This window comes from Corapipo altera, unplaced genomic scaffold (genome assembly GCF_003945725.1).
Source record: "Corapipo altera isolate COAL_440 unplaced genomic scaffold, ASM394572v1 24b, whole genome shotgun sequence".
Classification (NCBI taxonomy): Eukaryota; Metazoa; Chordata; class Aves; order Passeriformes; family Pipridae; genus Corapipo; species Corapipo altera.
Window position 1 is genome coordinate 1,685,514 of NW_020884888.1, and position 21,534 is coordinate 1,707,047.

The following is a 21,534-nucleotide window of genomic DNA, read 5'->3' on the forward strand; positions in this document are numbered from 1 at the left end:
ATGCTTAATCAAGGAAGGAACTGCCCCTCATGTCTGTCCCCACTAATTTAATGCAAGAATCCATCACTTTAACATAAACTTTATTTGTGCACATGGAAGAGGCTTTGCCTTTTATGTCATGAGGAGAGAAAAGAAGAGGAGAAGTTGTCAAAGCTGTTGGTAAAGAATGAACAGCTTGGGGAGCTTATTTCTGGACTGATGTTTTTCTTCAATTCAGCGTCTTCCTCCTTTTCCACCCATTGCTGAGGAGAAATACAGAGAAACATGTGAGAACAATTTAGAGCAATGTTGCAGTACAGGGAAACATTCAGACTATATAAGCATTGGTTAAAAATGTTCCCTGTTCAGAAATCAAGGGTCTGTGTTATGCTTAGAAAGACGCTTTTTTGAAATTAAGAACTTCAATCCTGTCTCCAATTCTCTTTGTAGCCCTATATATTCCTACTACCACAATTGGCGTCTTTACTGATGCATTCACATATAGACTAGGATCCCTCATACCTCGGTTTGTTTGATCTAGGTATGGGTTGCATCAACCTGGCAGGGTGATGAGGAGAATTTTGGGCTTTTTTTCTGTCACTGGGTGTTTCAGATTTCTGTCTCTGCTGTCCACTCATACCTTTGCAACTTTGTGGCATAGTTATTTCCATTAATTCCTCAGTTTCATCTTCCCACCAACTTTAAAGCAACAAACAGGAGAAATGTTGCTTCAGCTGCAAAGCAGCCACTTCTCTTATTTACATCCCTTCATCTAGTAAATGTACACTTCAGTGGAAGTACTACTGGCTTCTCAGAAGTCATTTGTTAATTCATCTTTCTCAGGAAGACTCTCACTTACAGATGGACTGGACAGTGGAAGTTGTACCGCCTCTGGGAATTCCACCTCCATGAGATCTGGCCTCCTGGGACATCTTGTTGGAGGCCAGGGATCCACTAGAGATCCCACTGCTGGTAAAACCTGACGAATGGGTTGTACCTCTGGCACCTAAAACAGTTACAAAGGAGTTGTTACTGACAAAAAAAGGAAGGAACCTTACAGAATAAAGTACTATATTTTAGAAAAATTTAAGGTTACCAAACATATCGAAAGACAAGGTGACTGCTCGTTACTTGACTTGTTCTGTCAGTATACTGCATTTTAGCTGCCACCTTGGCAAAGGACATTCTCAGTGCTTCTGTGGATGCTCCCAGAACACAAAGAAAATCCACGACTCTTACACAGATTGTTTCTGATAAACCTGGATCTCTAAAACAGTTTTAGAACAGTTTGCCTCTGCTGAAACTGCACTTTTCTGAGGAGCTGCCTGAGGACTGTGGAACAAACTCCTACAGAAACTAAGGATTGTCGCAGACCTCACGACTTACTTTTGCAGGTGACAGACGTTCCTTTCACTTCACTTTCACTAGCATAAACCTGTAATAGATACCTGTAAAATTCAAACACCACAAGCTGTAGTAGCCAGTGGCCAAATTATATGCATATTTTTCATCTCAGTAGAAATAAGCCCCAAGCAAAATATTCCATTGCAAACTCATCTTCTCCTGGGAAAGGTGTAAAGTATTAGTGATGACAAATGTTAGTGATAATGCTTAAAGCGTTCCTGGAGGATGCTCAAATATTTTGGTGATGAGCTTGTTATAACATCTTCTGTAAAGTGATACTGAACAATACTCATGCCCTGCTGAAGAATCAGCCGCTCCTTCGAGCATGTTTGTTCTGGGGGGAGGAAGGGTTACAGTCTAAATGAAAAGGTTAAGAAGATGTGTTTGGAGAGATTTCAGTGAGCACCTGCGGAAATGAAATCAGGCCCTTTTAGCTCTCAATCAGGCAAAGAATGTGTGGCAAGCTCTCCTGCTGCAGGGAGCCAAAGCTCACACCTGTCTTGGCAATGTTACAGAGCTAGCATTTTCCACATGGATAAAAGCTCTTTTGGAGTATCTCCTGTTGGCATAGTTAAGGTTTCATTGAGTCATGCAGATTTCTCTTCACCAAAATGGTGGTTTTCATAAAAGTCCGTGGTTAATACAGACGTTGCAAGAAAAAAACTAGGCATGGTTAAATGTTTACTCTGCTTTTCTCTATTATCAAGTCTTCAGTCTTTTAGTTTAGAAACAACAACTTCACATTCTCTATAAGGCATGACCACTGAAGTGTTTGCTACTGGTTATGAGTGTGCTGAGAACTGGTGTACCACCCTTATCTGTAACAGAAGGAAAGCTTGTGCAGCTGACTCCAGCATATGACTAGAGTAACTGGACTAGAGTGAGTAACTGTCTCCCCATACCAGGATTTCTGCTGCTAAGGAAGCATGGTGCCTGAGAGCAGCTCTCCTGCTGTAGTGAGTTTCTGTGGCTGGGTTTTGGTACTGGGGGGGCTACAGGGGTGGCTACTGTAGGAGGCTGCTAGAAGCTTCCCCTGTTCCATGGAGCCAATGTCAGCTGACTCCAGGACAGACTTCCTGCTGCTGGCCAAGGCCGAGCCAATTAGGAGTAATAGTAATGCCTCTGTGATAACATATTTAAGAAAAAGAAGATTGTTGCACAGAAGAAATTCCAGCCAGAGAGCCAGCCCCCCACCCGGTGGGAGTCATGCACAGTGTGTCTCTAAATGACCCTTATATCACTTATTCCCTCACTGTCTAGGAGGCCTCATGCTATGAATAATATTGGTAGCAGTGGAAATCATATCTTAAAGAAAAAACAAAAAACCAAACAAAAAACCCCCAACTTATTTCCCCTCAATCAAGTGTATCACATTTTTTACCATTAAAAGATGCCCCAAATCTGGACCCTGACCAGCTCATTTGCCCAACCACCAATTTTATGCCAGGAGCAGTCATGTTTAACTTCATCCTTCAGGAGATTGGTACTTTCCATAACTTATTATGGAAAGTACCAATGGCTGACCAATATGGCAGAGAATCCCATTTATAATGTCTGCTAGTTGGCATACTTCTGACACATGGGACATGTGGGTCCAAGACTCCTAAGGCAGAAAGAGTTTTGAAGCCTTTATCCAAGATCAGAGAGTTAATTACTGTGCTGCTGGGTAAAGCAGAATTGCATGGGGCATTCTTCTCTGTGGAGTCATGCCTGTTTTGAGGATGCCTGCTGAATCAGCTCACAAAGGCAGGTCTAGCAGGGAGAACACCTTGTGCATGAATCCCACTGGATATGGGGTTAAACAAGTGCCAAGCTGCTAAGAGTCTTCTGGTCAGGGACTGCTCTGTACCAGCAACAGAACAGCAAACACCTGCAGAATTAGCTGATATGAAAGGCAGCTATGACTTATTTTAGTACTTAGATACGTGCTGTCAAGGATGCATATACACTCCCTTCATGAATTCAACTCTTTGACTGCAGCTAATTTCCCTCTGCTATAGCATTTGCATAAGGTTTTACGAGTTCTCCCTGTAAGGATGTGTAGGATTAAAGAGCAAGGAAAATCTGATAATTTATATGAAATATAGGTACACAGATCATGTTCTTGCATAAGTGTGTCATTGCTTATTGCTACCATGACTCTCCATATTATTGATGATTCCTGGTAGAATGAAGAGAGAGCACAAACTTCAAATAAACACTGTCCAAAACACCCTTAATAACATCACACTCATAACCCACAGTTAAATATAGGAATCCTATATCTCCAGTGCAATGCAGGAATGTAGGAGAGAAGAGATTATTTGGCAAGTTTATTTTCAAGGAGAAAAAAATTGTTTGATCCTACGCACTGAACCACAAAACCACACACACACACACTGAATTTCTCATACCCATTTCCTGGAGAGTAGAAGTGGGGCCTCCAGAATGCACACCTCCTCCAGATGCTTTCGCTTCATGGGACATCATTGATGAAGCAAGCGATCCTTGTGAGATCCCAGAAGGAGTGAAACCAGCGTTGCGGACATTCTTGTCAGACATTTTTGCTGTCTGGTGGTGAAAGTCCAGTGAAGCACTGCAAAGCTCAGTGCTCACTGCAAAGCCAGTCTTTTTATACACTATCTAGCTAACAGTGAAGAAATGAAACTGCTGCAGTGATCAGGAAGAATAGAAACTGAAACTCAGTCGAGAAACAAAACTGAAACTCAGCCAGGAAACGAAACTGAACTTTATGAATAGACCTTTTTATTGCTGTTGCCAGGTTGAAATTTAGGCAAACCAACTAATTTCCTCTGAGGAAATGATACTAAAGGAAACTAGTAGTGCATGAATCATTGCTGAGCAACTGATGTGGCTGAAAACTTTGTTTCTTCATCCTTTTGCATTGCACCCTATTGCACAGAATTGCACATGTGGAAGACAGCCCCTTGTTTTAAGAATTCATACAACTCTGAGTAAAGTCAAGAGACAAAAAGGCAGCAAAGTGGCAGCATGCAGAAACTGCAGCTCGAGTTGGTTATGGCACCCAGAGTTCAGCTGTGGTACAGCTACCCCTAAAAACTACTGTTTTTACAGAGAGCTGGAAACCAGAACCCGGATAACAATGGGTGATTGGAATTAATTGCTATGTGGAAGGAACTGTGAAAGGACCTTGTATCATATGAGCAGATTGACACAGATGTTTTGTTCTTCCCCATACAAATCCTGTTAAAGCAGAGCCTCCATCTTTAATGAACAGGCCTTTGCAAATGGCACACACTCCTTTATCGCAGCTTTTTTTAGCCAGTAGTTTAAATAAGGCTCATTAAAAATCCATAGACCTCCTCCTTTAGGTAAAGAGGAATATCTGATTAGGTCACACTACCACAGGAATGGTTCTCTAAGTGGAAATATACAGAATAAAACTATAGCGTTTCATGGTAGTATAGTATCTATATCTTGTACATGGTGGGTTATAGAACAAAGTATACAAAGTCCTTTCCTCTCTTCTTCCCTGTGCTATTTATTTGAGCAATAGGATAACCCACATACCCCTGAGCAGCAGTGCTCTTTTAACACTTTTCTTTCATTCAATTTTTCTTTAATTTATGAATGTTAGTATCCTTCAATTTTAATGGGGTTTTTGTTTGTTTGTTTTCTAATCTGCTTGCATGAGGTCTTCCGTGATTATGATGCATCTCTAACCCAATAATTTCTCAAGTCCCTCATTTATAAGTTTTAATTACTTAATGCTATAAAATAGCTGAAGTTGAGGCTTAAATGCAGGTAAAATTCCATGTAAGAATAGGACAATGAATGCTATAGGCCTTCTTCAAAGTCACAATAAAACCAAAAATGCCGCATATTGCTACAGATCCTTTCTTTAAAACTGGTAAAATATTTTGGTGCCTTGTTGATATGATTTATTTAATTTTCGAAAAAGCCCATTAGGAAGTGATAGTAAAGTCTGGCAAATCCATGGGAAATGAAAGCTTCACAAGCTGCAGACAACATTTAATTCAGTCCAAAACCACAATTCATAATGGATACACACAAAGTTGTTTAAATAAAAATAATTAAAACTTGCAAATTTTATTGCAAGCAAAGTGCCTCGAGGCAATTCAGATTGTTGGAGACATCAGTAAATAAGCAGGGAAAGAAGAAATTACTAGTAGTCTCATGAAAACAAGATGAAGAAATTCAGTGTAATAAGGAGAAGGAAGGTACTGGTCAGGAAGAAGGTGGCTCTTAAATCTCCCATGTGGTTCCAGTGAGTTGGATGAGGCACATGTGAGCAGGCACAGATGATACAGTGCTAAGTGCTAAGCTGAGTTCTGCTTACCTCCCTGCTCTTACTGTAGTGGCACAGCAGATATAAATTATGAAGAAATTCTGACCTGGAAGGTGTTTGCTTTTTACTTGTTTTCAGCTTATTATGAAGACTAAGGACAATTTCTTGTACGAAAATGAATGAAAACAGTGTCAATCTCTTGCACCTGTGTCAGGGTTGAGTCTGCCACTAGGTCTTAACAGCTGTGGTCAGCCTCCTCTGGGTCTTCAGTCCCTGCCTGAACAATGCTGTCAGTGCACTTGTCTGCAGCTCCATCACAGCCATACTTCATTGATCCAGGCTGAGCTACAAGCCTACTTTCATGGCTTGACCTTGGACGTGCCTGGTTAGCAAGGATAGACTTGCCCAGCAGTCACTACTGACCATGGCTACTATCACCAGACCTGAACACGAATTTTTGATTCATGTTTCTGGCTTGACCTTGGAGCTGTCTTTACAAACTTGTCTGATGATTTGGACTCTTAGTTCAACCTGCTTATCATCTCTGAATCAGCTGGGCTCACCTCCCTTGGTGGGACAGTATCTTGCTGTGCCCTGTCAACATGTGCCATGAACATCACAGCCTCCAATTTAAAAAGACCCACTGTCACTGCTGAAGTGGGACAGGGAATAAGAACACTGTCCTTGAGCCTGAAGCTTCCAGGAGTCCTCTCTCTCTACCAATTCAGAAAGATGTGCTTCTCCTTTCACCTGCCAGCTTTATGTGAAATATTTATCTAAATGATCCCCTATCTTTTTTCTTTTTCTTTTTTTTTCTTTTTTTTTTCGTTGTTATACTGACATTTTTAATTAGAAAGGGAAACTTCCAAGATATTAGGCAAGCACAGTTGACGTTCAGCTGTGTTCGCAAGAGACTGGTACAGAAGCAGTAAGGCTTGTGGACTGTTTGCCAAAAATCCAAGCAGTGGTAATTTAAGAGCCAAACTGATGCAACTTCTAGTTAAAGTATGGAAGGAAAGAGTAAACAACTAATGTGTTTCACCAAGCCTGACATTATAACGGTAAATTAAACATGGGAGAGTATCTGGGTAAGCTAGCTTCCCCATTCCAGAAGGTAAAAATATGAGGAGAGTAGATTGGTGCTGTGAGCTGACCTGAAAAGCATTCAGTGGCCTTTCTAAGCCTGAGAGAACAGACAGCTAAAGCTATGAATACCAAGAGTAGGACTGTCTTTATTTTCAGTATCACTGCAATTTCAGTAGCCTTAGGTGCTGAGGCACTTAAATAGGTAGCTAATACAGTTTGATGTTTAACTCTCTGAGTTTCGGGTTCAAATGAAATCCTTAGGTGTAAAAAATCTAGACTGTGTGCTCTTTGAAATGATTTGGAAAAACAGAGACTTGATTGGAAATGCTCTAAAAATTTGAGCTATGGGGAACCTTCAATTTTAGGAAAAAGTCTTCTAAGTTGCAAACACTTAGCAAACCAATGCAACCAAATGTGCAGTCAACTCTTCTATATTTTGCTTGGAATGACCTTGATTACTTGCGTGTGTGGATATAAACTGCTGTGTCTCTTCAGAATGTTTTCCTTGCAGTTCCCACTAGCGTGCTATTAAGAGATATTTACCTTATAGTGAAGCCCAGCTGATCACAGACATTAATCTCTCCTTTTGGTAGCCACCTTTTTCATTCCAATAATATGTCCATTGAAGTCACTTTTTCATAAACATTTTCCCATAAACCTCTGTTTCAAAAGAGATTATTCAAACAGCTTTTAAACAATTACTCTTTTGAAGGGTCTAATTGAAGGAAATAAACCTGTAGAGAATCTGACTGAACCAAAGATCTTCAGCATCCAAGATTATCTATCTGTCACCCTCTGACCTATTTGGTTTACACTATTTTTTAATTTTTGTAGCAATTATAGTGTATATGGATAATACCTATTAGCATATTTATGGTCATTGCTTCATATTTATTGTCTGCACAACTCATTAATCTTCATCTAGTGTGTGAGGCTGACAGCTCAATCTATTTTGCAATCTCTGGGCAGCAGCCATAACCAAAAAGCTTTTGTTTCTCTGTAAATAAACTGTGTTCAGGACCAGAGGACAATGGTACATCATGCAGTGATTGACACAAGCCATGGCTGCTAATCAAAAGTAGATTTTATTACCAGCTGAGTCAAGTGCATTATGGGGCCATTGTTCTAGTGCTGTCAGGGCAAGAGCATACTTAGTCAGTCACCTTCTCAAGATGGGTTGATTGTTCTCCAAGATTAGACAGAGTTGCCTTATTATCCATCCCAGACAACAAGGCATCTCACCCAAACAGACGCCTTTACAGAAACTGCCTGTACATTGAATTCATTTGAATTGCTAATGCATAATCTGTCCAGCACAGATGTGCAATGAATATTTGGATGTTGTTTTGCATGTCAGTTGAGAAGACTGAATGATGAGGTGATGATCGTTCAGTGATGGGTACTGGACATTTGCCAACAATTGAGTTTGAGCACTTTCCCTGACAGTAATCAGATCAGCTTCCAAAACGTCTTTTCTTCAATTCACTGACAATTTATGTTAGAAGATAATGCAACTCTCTCACAGTTAACACAGTTGGCAGCAATTTGCATTTTTTTCGTATAATTAAATTTTCCATTTCACCCAAGAAGAAATGCATACAAGCCGCCTATAACTGATATACATATTCCAAGACACTTCCAAAGTAACTCCACTTGAATAAGAGGCCACCTAGATAAGCCAAAAATGGAAAAACTCCCTATAATACAGGTGGCACCATTTTCATTAGTTGTAAAGCCACATTTGCTGTGAAAAAATAGGAACCTTGTTAGCAAAACGTAAAAGCTAAGGTCTCCCGAAAAAACAGTAAAAGAAATAGCATTTAACGTATGATCATGGTCATGCACACACATTGTAGTGATTTAAAAATTTTCAATCTCTGTGAGGGTTGACATAGTATAAAATAAGAACAGAAATGAACCCCACAAGAGTGATATTATGATATCAAGGGACTGATATGACCTCACACAGTGGCATCACATGATTCATGTGAATGTGAAAGAGGTCTTATGTAGTCACAATCATAGGATCATACAAAAATTTGGGTTGGAGGGAAGGTCTGGAGATCATCCAGTCCATCCAAGGACTTACCCTGTTACTTGCTCATAGACACATTTGGTTGAGTTCTAAGTATCTCCACAGATGGAGACTCTGCATCTTCTCTGTGGGACTTGGTCCATTACTTGACTACCCTTACACCATGTATGTCTAGTCAGAATTCTTCAAATTATGTCTGTTGTCACCCTTTATCTGTGCAACCTCAGAGGAGATTGTCCATCTTCTTCAAATCCCTCATTACTTCAAATCCAAAAAGCACAGCTAAAACCTTACTGTTAGGACATAGATAGCTAAAAAGCTACCTATAGCTTAGAAATAGATATTTTAGAAAATAGATGGCTTAGAAAATCAGAGGCTTGTGGGCATACTTCTCTGATACCTAAAAAATTTATCTCTAATCATATAATGAATCACTTTTCCTCAGAAATAAATAATAATGCTTCTCAAGGACTTCTAGAGCTCTTTTTATAATATATATTAGTTATTGCAGGGTCGTTATCTGTCCTTCAAAGGTAAAGATGAGAACTCATTAGTGTGTAACAGGGGGAAAAATCACTTCCTTTAACTTGCCAGTCTTTCTACTAGTGAAACTTACTAGAGCCAGAATAAGAATGGTAAGTAATTAACCCAGAAATATTATAACCAAAGTCAGAAAGGAATTTACAGGTAAGTCATATAATTTGTTTAATTTTTCAGCCTTTTTCAGTGTTAGGCTAAGTGTATCTCATTTGGATTTTTTTCATAATTTTCATCTGTCAAAAGCAAGACATCAAAAGCAAGACATTACAGATTAAACAAATAACAAAGTTTCTCTGATGATTTTTGGGGAAATAAATTTCAGTTTTGGATGCTTTAATTTTTAGTGCTATTAAAAAGAGAACTATAGACGTGCAATATCTATATGCACTGAATACTCATAATATCAGCTGAAATTCCATGGATTTTCCAGCTAAAAATTGAGACACAAAGACTTTGAATAAGTAGACTGAGAAGATTAAGTTTAGAGCTTAAATGGATTTAGGTGGCAAAAATCTTACCAGATGTCCACTTTGCACATCCAAATTCTAGTCTGTACTCCTCAGCAATCTCCCCAGCTGGATCCCACCCCACACTGTCACCTCTGCTTTTGACTTTAATATTATATCAGTGAGCACAGTCAGTCTTGATGTTGTAGCTTATGCTAGGACTCTACTCCATACTCCAAACATACCAAAAGAGACCCTGCTCAAAATAGACTCTGCAGAAGTGGGAATGCCTTGAATGCTTAGGCTCAGAGGATTCACCCAGATCAGGACTCAGCCCTTCAAGAGTGGTACCATAGGAACCAGGAGTAGAAGTACCACTCAACGGAGTCATGTTCCCATTTGTTCTTTGTCTTCATGGAAGTCTTCATTATTACATTGGGCTTCCCACTGATTCTTTGATTTCCTATCCTGAGCTGCCACATGTCTCTGGCAGACTGAAATGGAAGCCTAGGCATTATTCTCAGGGCTGTTAGTTTCTGCTGTAGAGACAGTGGTACTTGAAAGGTGTCATGGAATAGCCTATGCCTGTGTTCTTAGTGAAGTGATTTTGTTGTCCCAAAGACATTTAACACAAGCCTGCACTGAAGGATCCTTTCCTTAGGTTTAAAAGTCTTATTTATCAAAACATGGAAAGTTAGTTCAGCTGACAAATAAGTCAGTAGCAGGGTCTTTGATTTTTGGAGCCTGAAAATAGAGGTAAAGATAAAGACAAATTGTTCCCTTATATATTATCTGTAAAATGAAATGCATACATAAGTGACAAAACTGTGTCATCTACTGAGTTAGAGTTCCATTTGATCTTGAGTTTACAGTCTTCCTATGTACAGTTATATTAACAAAACCTCACAATACAGGAATACAGACTATTCTAGACTGTGGGAAACGAAAGTGTCAATCAGTTCACACAGTTTACAAGATGTATAGATGTGAGGGAAAATTGTAAGTCTTTCTGGAATCTAGGCAGCAGGTTCATGAAGACAATAGATTAAGTATATAAGCCACTAATAGGTTATACCTCTCCCTTTAGAGGAATATGAAATGATTTCTTTTTCTGGAAGAAATGTGGTGAAAACAAAAATAAGAAGTAAAGAATTAGAATTAATGGCCAAAGTGCTATTGTTAACAATACCGAGTTCCCAGTGCTATTCAAACGTAATCACAATTGCTGCCTTAATAAAGCCATTTCAAAATGCAAAATATACAAACATTAAGTATGTATATATAAGTATGGGAACCTTTTCTAGTTCAGGATAAACATGATATGTGCTCCAGGGTAAGTGCTGAGCAGTTCAGAATGGCTTATATCCCTCAGGGCAGCTGCTCCATCAGCCAGGGAACCTGATCCAGCAGATGCTCCTAGGGCAGGCCTGGTAGGTTCAGTTCTACACAGGAGCAGCTGGCAGAAAAGGAGGCTGTGATGCCTACAATCTATAGTCTGAGACAGAAGACATGAATTCAGTGATGGTATCAGCTATGTGAGTTGTCAGCTGTCCTCCTCATCTCCTGTGCTGCAGCTTCTGCATCCCAGGATTGCACTCTAACCGTGTGAGTCTGGTCGGCATTGCAGGGTCCAAGTCCTGTTTTCAGAAATGAAAGTGCAAATCTTGTCAGAAGATGAAAGGTGAGCACAGAGAACTTAAAATATATGGACTTCTTGCTTGTATTTTCCTATTGCCAGGCCACATATATTATGCTACTCAGGCATTATGTTAATAAGCATAGTATAGGCATTTAATATAGACAAAGAGGTTTCAAATGCTAATTCAAGTGAGTACCTATGAAAGCATAAGTGCTGGAAATGCTTTTACGTGTGCTTTGAAAAACAATTATTGACAAAGTGGCCAATCTATTACGTGGGCAATGGGGCCTGAAGAGCAGATGGCCTGATTTACTTCTCAGTTCTGCAAGATGCATGGATAGGTTCCAGGCATGCTTAAAAGGACTGAGAGGTTTCCTTAGAAGAGCAGTAAGATTGGCTGCTTCTTTTAGACTCTTCTAGACCTTAGCAGGCTGTTTCAATGTTTCTTGGAAAATTTTTGCATCTGAAGGATGTTTGGATTTGGTATTAATCCAAATCTTTCCTGGCTGGAGAATGCAGGCTACACGTTTACGTGACTTACACCTTTATGCTGAAGAGTGAATGCCATCTAATTGGAGCTGGTGAGTTTACTTACTGTCATTGCTACAAATAAATGTAATGCAGAATCTGAGATATTGTAAAGGATGAAGCAGCATGAGTAAGGGTGAAGTACGTGAGAAGTAAGTGAGAAAAGCACGAAGTGAAAGCCCTCTATGTAAAGATCATGGAGCTCATCATCCATAACTAAGCATGTGAAAGGTGAGAAAGCAATCATCACTATTCAGCATGGATTTGCCAAGGGCATGTTGTCTGTGGCTAATCTGACTGCTCTTTGTATCAAAATGCCTGGTATCCCAAGTGCTGTGGAAGCTTTTGTAACAGAAAGAAAATAAAATTTTGGAAAAAAAGAAAAAAAAAACTGTTGGTAAAGAAGTTTGCAATTGTAAACAAAAGAAAAAGCTTCCTCATCTCTACAGTATTTAAGGAAACATGTCTGCCCATGGACAAATGCCTTGAAGCAAGAGTGGCTGCAGCAATTAGGTAGCTTTCCTCATTACAAAGAAAAAAAAGCTGTCTGTAAGCTTCTGAACATCACCCATTTATGACAATATAAGGCAAGCCTTACAGAAAGGTTCATCAAGCAGATCTAAATCCTTGTGGCTAGTTCTTAAATGGGAAAGAAAGTGCTTCCCTATCTATAATGCTAAAGCTGCTGGGCAAGACACAGTGGAAGACTTAAATTAAATGTCAAATCACAAGGCACTAACAATAACTAATGAAGAGATTTCTCTTGCTTGTGGTAGCTGTAGATAAAACACTGGATAAACTATTTACTGAAGGTTGGTTGAGCTGTCCTAGATGGATCATTCTGTCCTAGACAGATCATCTGTGTGTTTTGTTACTTGGATGAGTGAGCAGACTGGTCTGAGCCTGTGCTGCCCACATCTCAGGGCTTTTATGGTCCCAGGCCCTGTCTGTACTGTAAAGTAGCTGGGGGTGTGCCAAAATTTCAAGAGTAAACCCCTCTCACCTCTTCTCCTTATGTAGTATAGGCCCATCTACTGCACTTGCCTTCTCTTCGTGCCTGCATCATATGATGATGAGAGGGGCTACTGGGAAGTCATCCTGTGGCATGGTTTATCTCTATGCATCAGCACTGGGTAGACACTATTCTGGAAAAAAGTAGGCTGTAGGTCCTGTTTAGTTGCAAGAGATCACAGTATCCAACAGAGTATGCTTAGTATGTGACTGTGAGGGGAAAGAAGCTGGAAATTTCCCCATTGGCATATGGACACCCTGACCTAGTGATACCTAAATTTATCTGTTTCTTGTCAGTATCTTCCTTTTGTGCTCAGGTCCACACTTGTCAGTTCGTTCTATTAAGACAGTGGCATGAGAACATTGACGTTGCTTCTTGGGCTCAAGAATCTGCACAGAAAACCCAGTCCTGATGACAGAGCATAGAGTAACTCTTTATTCCCCACAGCAGAGTGATATTTAGGAAGGTGTCTCCATGGGAAAGCCATGAAAAATTCAGTTTAAATAGCAGCTATTCTAAGTGAAAGAGAGAATTGGACATGCTTACAGAGTGCCAATGAAGCAGCTGAGAAGAGTTAGTGTCATGGGAAAAAGCTGAATAAATGTGTAGTATTTGCTGGCTCTTCTTTGGTACAGAGGAATAGGACTCGAAATCTTATTTGTTCCACAAGATTTTGACACTTGTCAGTTCCTGCCATGGTTATGTCACAACTCATGTGAAAGTGAGTTTCATCAGCTTAAATGAGATGTTGTCTGAAAGTCTATGGATAACTTTCTGGCTGTAGGCCCACCTCCATCCATTTCTCGTGCTCTTTTCCTCTGTAGGGGTTGAAATACTCTTTGCAAAGAATTAGCAGTAGCTCCCTGTTACAGAGGGAATACAAACAACATCGCAAATTGGAAAAAAATGGTTTTATCCTTCCTGTTCCTGTTCATCAAGACCAATACCAGTATTATGTGTACTTTGAATATTCGGGGGAAGTGAGAGCTTCAAATGTAAACTTAGCTATTTTGCTCACCTTGTAAAGGCTTGGAGTGAGTGTGGTGTAGCCTGTCATTTTGCAAGCACTTTAAGAATCAATTGCTTGGCTTTTTGTGTATCAATTTTTAACAGCACAGTTCTAAGGTGAACTTTGAGCCTAGAATCACTATGGTGGAGGAATAATGTAGAGCCCGATTAAAAGGAAGTGCTTGTCTTGAAATCCACTGTGGGAGTCTATCAGACTCAGATCCTGCCTTAGTTTTGTCTGTTTAGCCCTCTAGAAGTTTTTTTAACTTGCTGAAGCTACAGCCTTTGTTATTTGTTCTAATCAATTTTCTATTGCCATTGTAAATGACCTTGTTCTTTGCCTGGGTGAGAGAATCTGATATAAAAGGGTTCTAAAGGAGAGAGCTGAAAACTAGATGAATCCTGCAGGCAAGAGAGAGGAGATTTGAATTAAGTTATAAAAGGAGTTGATCTTCCTGCCTGTTTATCATCTGCTTATTATCCAAACGAGCTCCCATCCAAGCAGCTGCAATACTGCAGTGACTATGTACTGAGCACCAGGGCTCTTTTTTTTCACATTTATACCATCGTAGTTGGAAGAGGTCTCATGGAACCCAGTGTATTGTAGATTTAATCTTTCTTTCACTCTTCTGCAGGGCTTTCACATGCTTATAAGAGAATAGCATCTCAATGCCACATACAATTACAGGAAGCATTAATCACAACAGACAGCAGTTTCTGCTCCTTTCTTCTGGCACATGGTGACCATGCAGGCCATTCTAGGATGAAACTGAGATGGGGAGAACAGATTCCTGAGTATTTTGTAATAAGAAGGTGCCTCTTGATACAGAGATAGAGAGATTGAGGAAATGAAGCCTGATAAAAGCAAACAGTAACTGTGTTGCATGGGGTGGGGAGAGAACATGAGAGATAGCAAGCACAAGGTATCAATGCCAATATAGCCACTACTTACCACAGTGAGACTCTGGACTTGAAGTGTGGCTGTGAGTGATGATACATCAGCTTCTAGATGAAGATAGGAAGAATATTACTGCATCAGCTGAGTTCACAAGAAGATCTGCTATTAAATATTTTCCTAAATCAGAATATATTTATCTACTCGGAATTTAGGTTGAAGAGGCTGTGCTGTCCTCCAGTTCATTAAAATAACCCAAATATATGTACACACATGTATATAGATTCTGATTCATATTACTGTGAAGAAAATTATGTGTAATTTCTTATATATATCGATGTTTTTACTCCAAATTAGTCCCTTAAGAAATCAGTAACCACCTTAATCAGTGGTTAAGACCTATTTTATGTCTGATTGAGAAAAATGCCTTTTAAGAGACTGTTTCAAGGAGGAAGCCACCTTCGCCAGACAAAAGCACATTTCTTGATGAAAATCCTACCTTTGTTAGGATTGCCTGTGGAAGTCTTGGTTTCTCCTGAGTCTCAGTTTGAAGAAGATCCTGGCAAAGAGTGTCCTGGCACAAAGGCCTTTGCATGTCTTCCTAATCCTTTTTATTAGGTATTTATTTTAATGTTTTTGTGATTGCTTTGTGATCAGTGGATCTGCTTCAAAATGGATCTTTCTTTGAAATTTGTTGCTCTTCAGTGTAAAATGGTCTCAGGATTCACTTTCTCTTGACCTTTTATAAGGATTGAGAGAATAATGAATCATTTTGTGGAAACTGCAAGGTCTGGAGTAGACAAAACTCTCTCCTTTGCTCAACTATAGATTTTTGATTTAATTTACTTTTTGGGAAAATACCCATTCTTGGAATCAAATAAAAATCAAGGAAGCTTCTACAAACATAGGTGCCAGTTTCTTTGTATCTTAAAGGAAGGAATGTTAATGTTTCTTCGTTCCTATCGGATTGATGTATGTTTTCTAATCCTTCTGGACTGCTGCCTATTAATCTTTAATAATTCCACCTCTATTATTCCTCATCTTTGAGATGACCATAGTTGATAGTTTTTTTCATTTATATGTTGGAGAACCTTTTCACCTGTATGAGTCAGAGTGTGTTTTTCCTGATTTTAAACAGGTACATAATAAAAATCTCTTCTCCTTGTCAAATATAGAAGTTTGTTAGAGCTGTAGGGTTAGACGACTATGTTAACGGCTCACTGCAGAGAACACTTCAAATTCAACTCTAATTAATATCTGCTTCAGCCTCTAGAAATGTAGTCTCACTAACAACCCCATAACCTCGAAGTTCTAGGAACTGACTTCCCTTTAAGAATATATAGGCAGAAGGTAAACTTATGTCAGCATTTCTATCCCTATGGAGGACAACCTGGACCGGGTCTCTGCACTCAAAAGGTCAGATCTCCACAGTGGGTTTGTGTATATACAAGTGCTTGAAACTTGAGCATCCCAGATTATTTATGAGATATAAGAGGAATGCAAGATAGGGAATTTTACCCTCTCACCTATCATGAACTTTCATATAGCTTTAGTCATCAAAAATTCATAAACGATGTTTTGCAATACTATTCACTTTATTCACAGTAAATCACAAATTGGTATATTAATTTAAAAGTGCCAATTTCTTGTCCTCAGTTCCAACTAAAGTGTTAGAAGAATACTTCTATGCAGAAAATTAGATGCTGATGGAATAGGTGATAAAGCACTATTTATTAAATAATAAATAAACCATTTAATAAATACTCCTTTAAGTATTATTAAATCACACACTGGCACTGGGTGAATGGAACATCCCCTCTCAGTAGAATTCTCTTAGAATATTGTTTTTTATGACAATGTATACATTTTTCGTGAGACAGGAACAGTTTCAGGAAGGGAGTCGTCTATTTTCATGTCCTTCAAGCACTCTTTGTGTGTTCTGTGGCTGCTTCCTTGTTTCATTTTTCCATGGTTTGGTATACTTAGAGATAGAGAGGTTCTGCCTAAGAACAGAAGAGGTCCTAATACGGATCAGAGATCAGATCAGATTTATATTCTGTTTTCAGCAGAATCTGAAAGGAGATGCCTATGTCTAGTATTATTTGTGTTATCTAATAGATTTTCCAGCTCCTAATTACCAATTATTGACGGACTTGCTAAAAAATTACTGTATTTGGACCATCACTTTCATTGTTTGTATTTTATACTCCATATTGGTCTGAGCTGTGCGTATATCCATATTGTTTTTATTAAGCCAATAAAACCAACAGCTACATGACCAGTTCATTCACCCAGTTGATATAGCAATTTGCCTGGAGCAAAGGCTACTTTCTGGTTTCCTTTCTGGTAAGTTCACAGCTGGGCAAAAGCTATGCTCAGTAATTCACACATCTCTAGGCCTGCCCTGCTCACCTTGCCTGAATACTGTGGGATCCCCACCTCATGGCACACGGATCTTGGCTCCCTGTCCTTAGTGACCAAACAGTCCTTGCTGCTCCCTGGCAGTTTAGCTCTATCCTGACTGGATCCAGACAGGTGGTGAGAGGTAAGAGAAAGGTTTGACTGGAGGTAAACTAAGCTATCTGGGGATGGAGATGGTGCTGGATTTCTCCACGACCTCTTTGAATGTCATTTCCTTCATTAGCGCTGAAGATGGTTTCATTCTCCCTGACCACTGCTGAGCCCCCACTAGAACATCAGGTATCTTCATTCAGCAGCTGTACTGCCTGCACTGCTCTGGTAGGAACTCTGCTTGGATCTCTGTCACCTTGGTGGAGGGTCAATTGTCCTGCCAAACTGCAATCACTAGGTCCTGTCAAGCTGCCCTTTGCCATGTGAGGCTTCTTGGCTTTCACTTTTCTAAGAAAAGGAGTTTAAGAAGGGGATGAAGGAGGTAAACAGTCTGCCTCATGTGGCAAGTGCTATAAGACGGGTGACAATGAAGGGCACATTCCTGCTAGATTTTATGCTTCAATAGTTCTCTGTCCTCTTGTCCTGTGTTCCTAGAGGAGGGGATGGTCAGGATCAGCTGTAGGTTTGTTTACAGGGCTAATCCTAGGCCAGGATGAAGATTAAAAAGAGTAAATCAGACAAAATTTTTGTCTTTTACAAAACTTGCTATACAGTGCAAGAATTCTGTGCATAATTGTGAGGGAAAAGTTCATTAAGTCAAAATATGGTGTGTACCTGTAGTTGTAGAGTAGGTTGTTTGAAGACCAATTTCCCAGAGATGGATTATCTTACACAAGGGTTCTTAAAGTTAGCAAATTTTGCTCCCTGTCTTCATGTAAAACAACTCCAAATGAGTTCTATTTCCTCAGGCATTATATTTTTTCTGTCTTTCAGTGCACAGGAATTGGAGTCATAAAGATACTGTAATGTTAATAGATCTGTCCCAGAGTTCATGAGGTCAAACTTGTTGTTCTTATCATATGACTAACAGTGCAAAAACCTGGAGTCAACTCATTTAATCTTGGGCATAAAATAATCGGCACCAAAGAACTGCATATCCATAAATCAATAGAGACTAACCTCTAATTCATTTCTTTTTGGGTCACACGTTCTACTTTCAGCTCAAAAGGAGATAAGGTAACTATAATTAAAATGTCTATTTCCTTCCCTACTATTTGTGTTAACATTCATGCTATTGAATATACCCCTTTCATAATGCTATATTTTTTCAGTATTCTACAGTTATTGTTTCATTAAAAATACCCCTGTGATATTAACTGTATAATAAATTACAATTCAAAATAAAATATGAGCCATTTCATCTATGAGAGAGAATAATAAAGCCGTAATAAAAAATAATAAAGTTTAGCAATATGATAATGTAGCATGAGGTTTTTATAGACTCCATGTAAATATTAAAATCTATAAATTTTTTATATTGTGTAAAATTGTAAAAAATAGTAGTGAAGGGGGAGGGGAAAGGAAAAAAAGCAGCAGTAGCAGGCTGGCTTAATCCTGAAATTTTCTGATTTCTTTTTATAATCTGAAAAGTAGTGTATAAAAATTATGCTTATTATTTGTTTCTGGCCTATCTGATTGACTAGAGATATTAAATGTAAACTGAGGAAGGAAAACTCCCTCTCTGCACTTTCCAGCCCACCGTATTGGTAAGCAAAGAAACTCTAAAGCCCAATCACCTCTCTCCTTGCCTTCCTTTGCTCACACCTAGTACCCTTGTACATACTCTGCCCTTATTTTTCTAACTATGCTTTAAACAACTTCTTTATTTGGTTTCTTTTTATGTATTTGGGATTTAACAGAACGTAGCAGATTATGCAAAAATGGGAAGAAGAGAAGAGGAGAGGAGAGCAGAGCAGAGCAGAGGAGACATGAAATACTCCTTGCAACCATTTTCTTCTTGTTGCATCACCCTTCACAGCACACTGGTGGGATAAGAATTTAAAGCCTTAATTTCCTTGTAGACTAATGATAATTTATTTAATTGTACTAGTCCAATACTTAATATTTCTTCTGACAGCAGATTGCACATGACATATGCAATTTGATTTAAATAAAAAAACTGTCTTAAATGTTTTTTATTTAAATAAAAGGGGAAGGAGGGAAGATATACAAAAAAAAGAGTATGGATTTCTGAAACAGGTTCAAAACAGGCACAAATAGTTATTGTTTAAAAACCTGCCTTTTTGGAAACTTGACACTGGTCAGCCTTGTTTTCTTGTATTGTGTTGGTCTAGAGACAGCACAACAAAACGTACTTGATATACCCTAGAACATGCTAATTAGTAAAATATGGGGGTACTTGCTGTTCTCTTATGATGGAGCTGCTTCCATTCAATTAACAGGCAGCTTGTCACTGACAAGGACATCGTGGACTCTACGTTCATAATCGTGATTCTTGTCAGATTTCTAGAAAGGAGGAGAGGAAATAGAGAGGAAACAAAGCTACATTGTCATAAAATAAGGAACTAGCTAAGCATCTGCATTTCTGAAACAAGAAGTCTCTTTCTTCTGTAAATTTAAAACTTTGTTTACCATGTGTGGGTCTTTGAAAGAGCAGTATGGAAAGTCCAGGTTGGATTGGGCTTTGAGCAACCTGGTTTGGTGGAAGGTGACCCTGCCCACAGCAGAGGGGTCGGAACTAGATGATCTTTAACATCTCTTCCAACCCAAACTACTCTATGATTCTATGACAGTATGAGACTAGATAAAGAGATGCTCAAGGGAACATAAAAGTAAGAGCCACAGCACGTAATCTGAAAACATTTAAGGACAACCACAGACTTAATCTATTGTTCTGCCACACTACCTCCACTGCCAGTATTCCACACTTTTTGTCAAAAAGAAGTATGGGGGTTCCTAGTCCTTAACAGGAGCCTGCCAGCTTAAGGTGGCTTCAACCTATCTGGGACCAACATGCCAGCAACTGAGGTCCACCAGGCATCCCAGGAACTCCACCTTGTGCTGTTGAAAAGAGTCGATCTCTGGGGGTTGGTATGGAATCACCACTGCTGCAAGTGACTAAGGCTTCCCTGGCATTCCTGTTGTGCCTGTTGAGCGCTGGAGGACATGAAGATGCCAAGAATGCCACTACCCAGTTACCAAGAAGGCTCTGCAGCACATTATGTACAAAATGATGGAAGTGGTCAGAGACAGGAGAGACCAAAAGGTATCACAAGATCCTCATAGTACCTGTATCTGGTTCAGAAAGCAGTTTTCTGCTCGTACCCTTCCAGCATGCAGGAAGTGCAGAGTTTGTTAGGATTTGCCAACTTCTTTTGTTGATTCATAAGAGGGTTTCCCAGCATCACGGCTCTCATAACAGCATCTACTTGAAAGGGGCCTCACTTCCTATGGGCATGAGAAGCACACACAGCTCCTGAGGGACAGTCATTCACCACAGCTTGCGTTACTGTCCTGCTGAGGTCTTGGCTGGGATTTCATTATGGAAGCAAATGTCTCTGGGCCATAGGGGTCATACTCTCCTAGAATCTGGTCCAAAGCAGGAGCCATGACCCTATGTTTTTTTCCCTCTGGGCAGATCACTCCCACAAATAGGAATTATGACATCCAAGATAAACAGCACCTGAAAATCAAAGTTGCCTCTGAGGAGTGGTAGCGCACTCTTGAGGCAGCAGCAGAACCAACAGTGGTGCTGACCTATCCCCAGAATACAACTGAGGGATCAGGTGCTGCTCTCCTCACCTTGTCTGATAGACTTCCCTGTCTCCATAATTTAATTGTCCATTAACTGTCACTAACTTTGGTTTCCAACCCAGAAGTCTGCCAGCCACACCAGCTGCCTCATATGCGCCTGCACCAAGTGACTGTCAAAGCAGGCAGTCTGTTGATGCAACTGACAACACAGTTGCCATTTCTACCACAATAAAGCAACTGCATTTTCCCCATCTGTGTTCTCATTCTTGGGCTGAGTGAGGTGGGTGGTGCCTATGTCCATATCCCCCTGCTCTGTGGACAGTATGGAAGGTAGAGCAAAACATGATGGAGATCTTCCAAAGGTCTACATATGCTCTTCCTGGCAGAGACAGGTGCTTCTCCAGTGACAGGGCAGCCTGGTAGACTGCCCCAAGCTCTAGGGTAGGTCAGTCCTAGCCATTTCATTTTGAGGGTCACAGACAGACAGACAGACACAGACCTTAAAGGGCCCTAAGGGGCTTGCTCTTCGGACCTATTTTCCAGAGTCAGCTGATTTATGTATTTAG

The 21,534-nt window shown here is 39.8% G+C and overlaps 1 protein-coding gene across 1 annotated transcript; it reads right to left on the reverse strand.

Moving 5' to 3' along the window:
- Positions 1–63: 63 nt before the first annotated feature.
- Positions 64–4,038, reverse strand: LOC113947413 (interferon alpha-inducible protein 27-like protein 2B). Its single transcript, XM_027643945.1, has 3 exons — positions 3,777–4,038; positions 839–985; positions 64–242 (listed from the first exon to the last, which is right to left on the reverse strand). The coding sequence occupies exons 1-3, from the start codon at positions 3,922–3,924 to the stop codon at positions 214–216; spliced, it is 324 nt and encodes a 107-aa protein (XP_027499746.1). The 5' UTR covers positions 3,925–4,038; the 3' UTR covers positions 64–213.
- Positions 4,039–21,534: the final 17,496 nt, after the last annotated feature.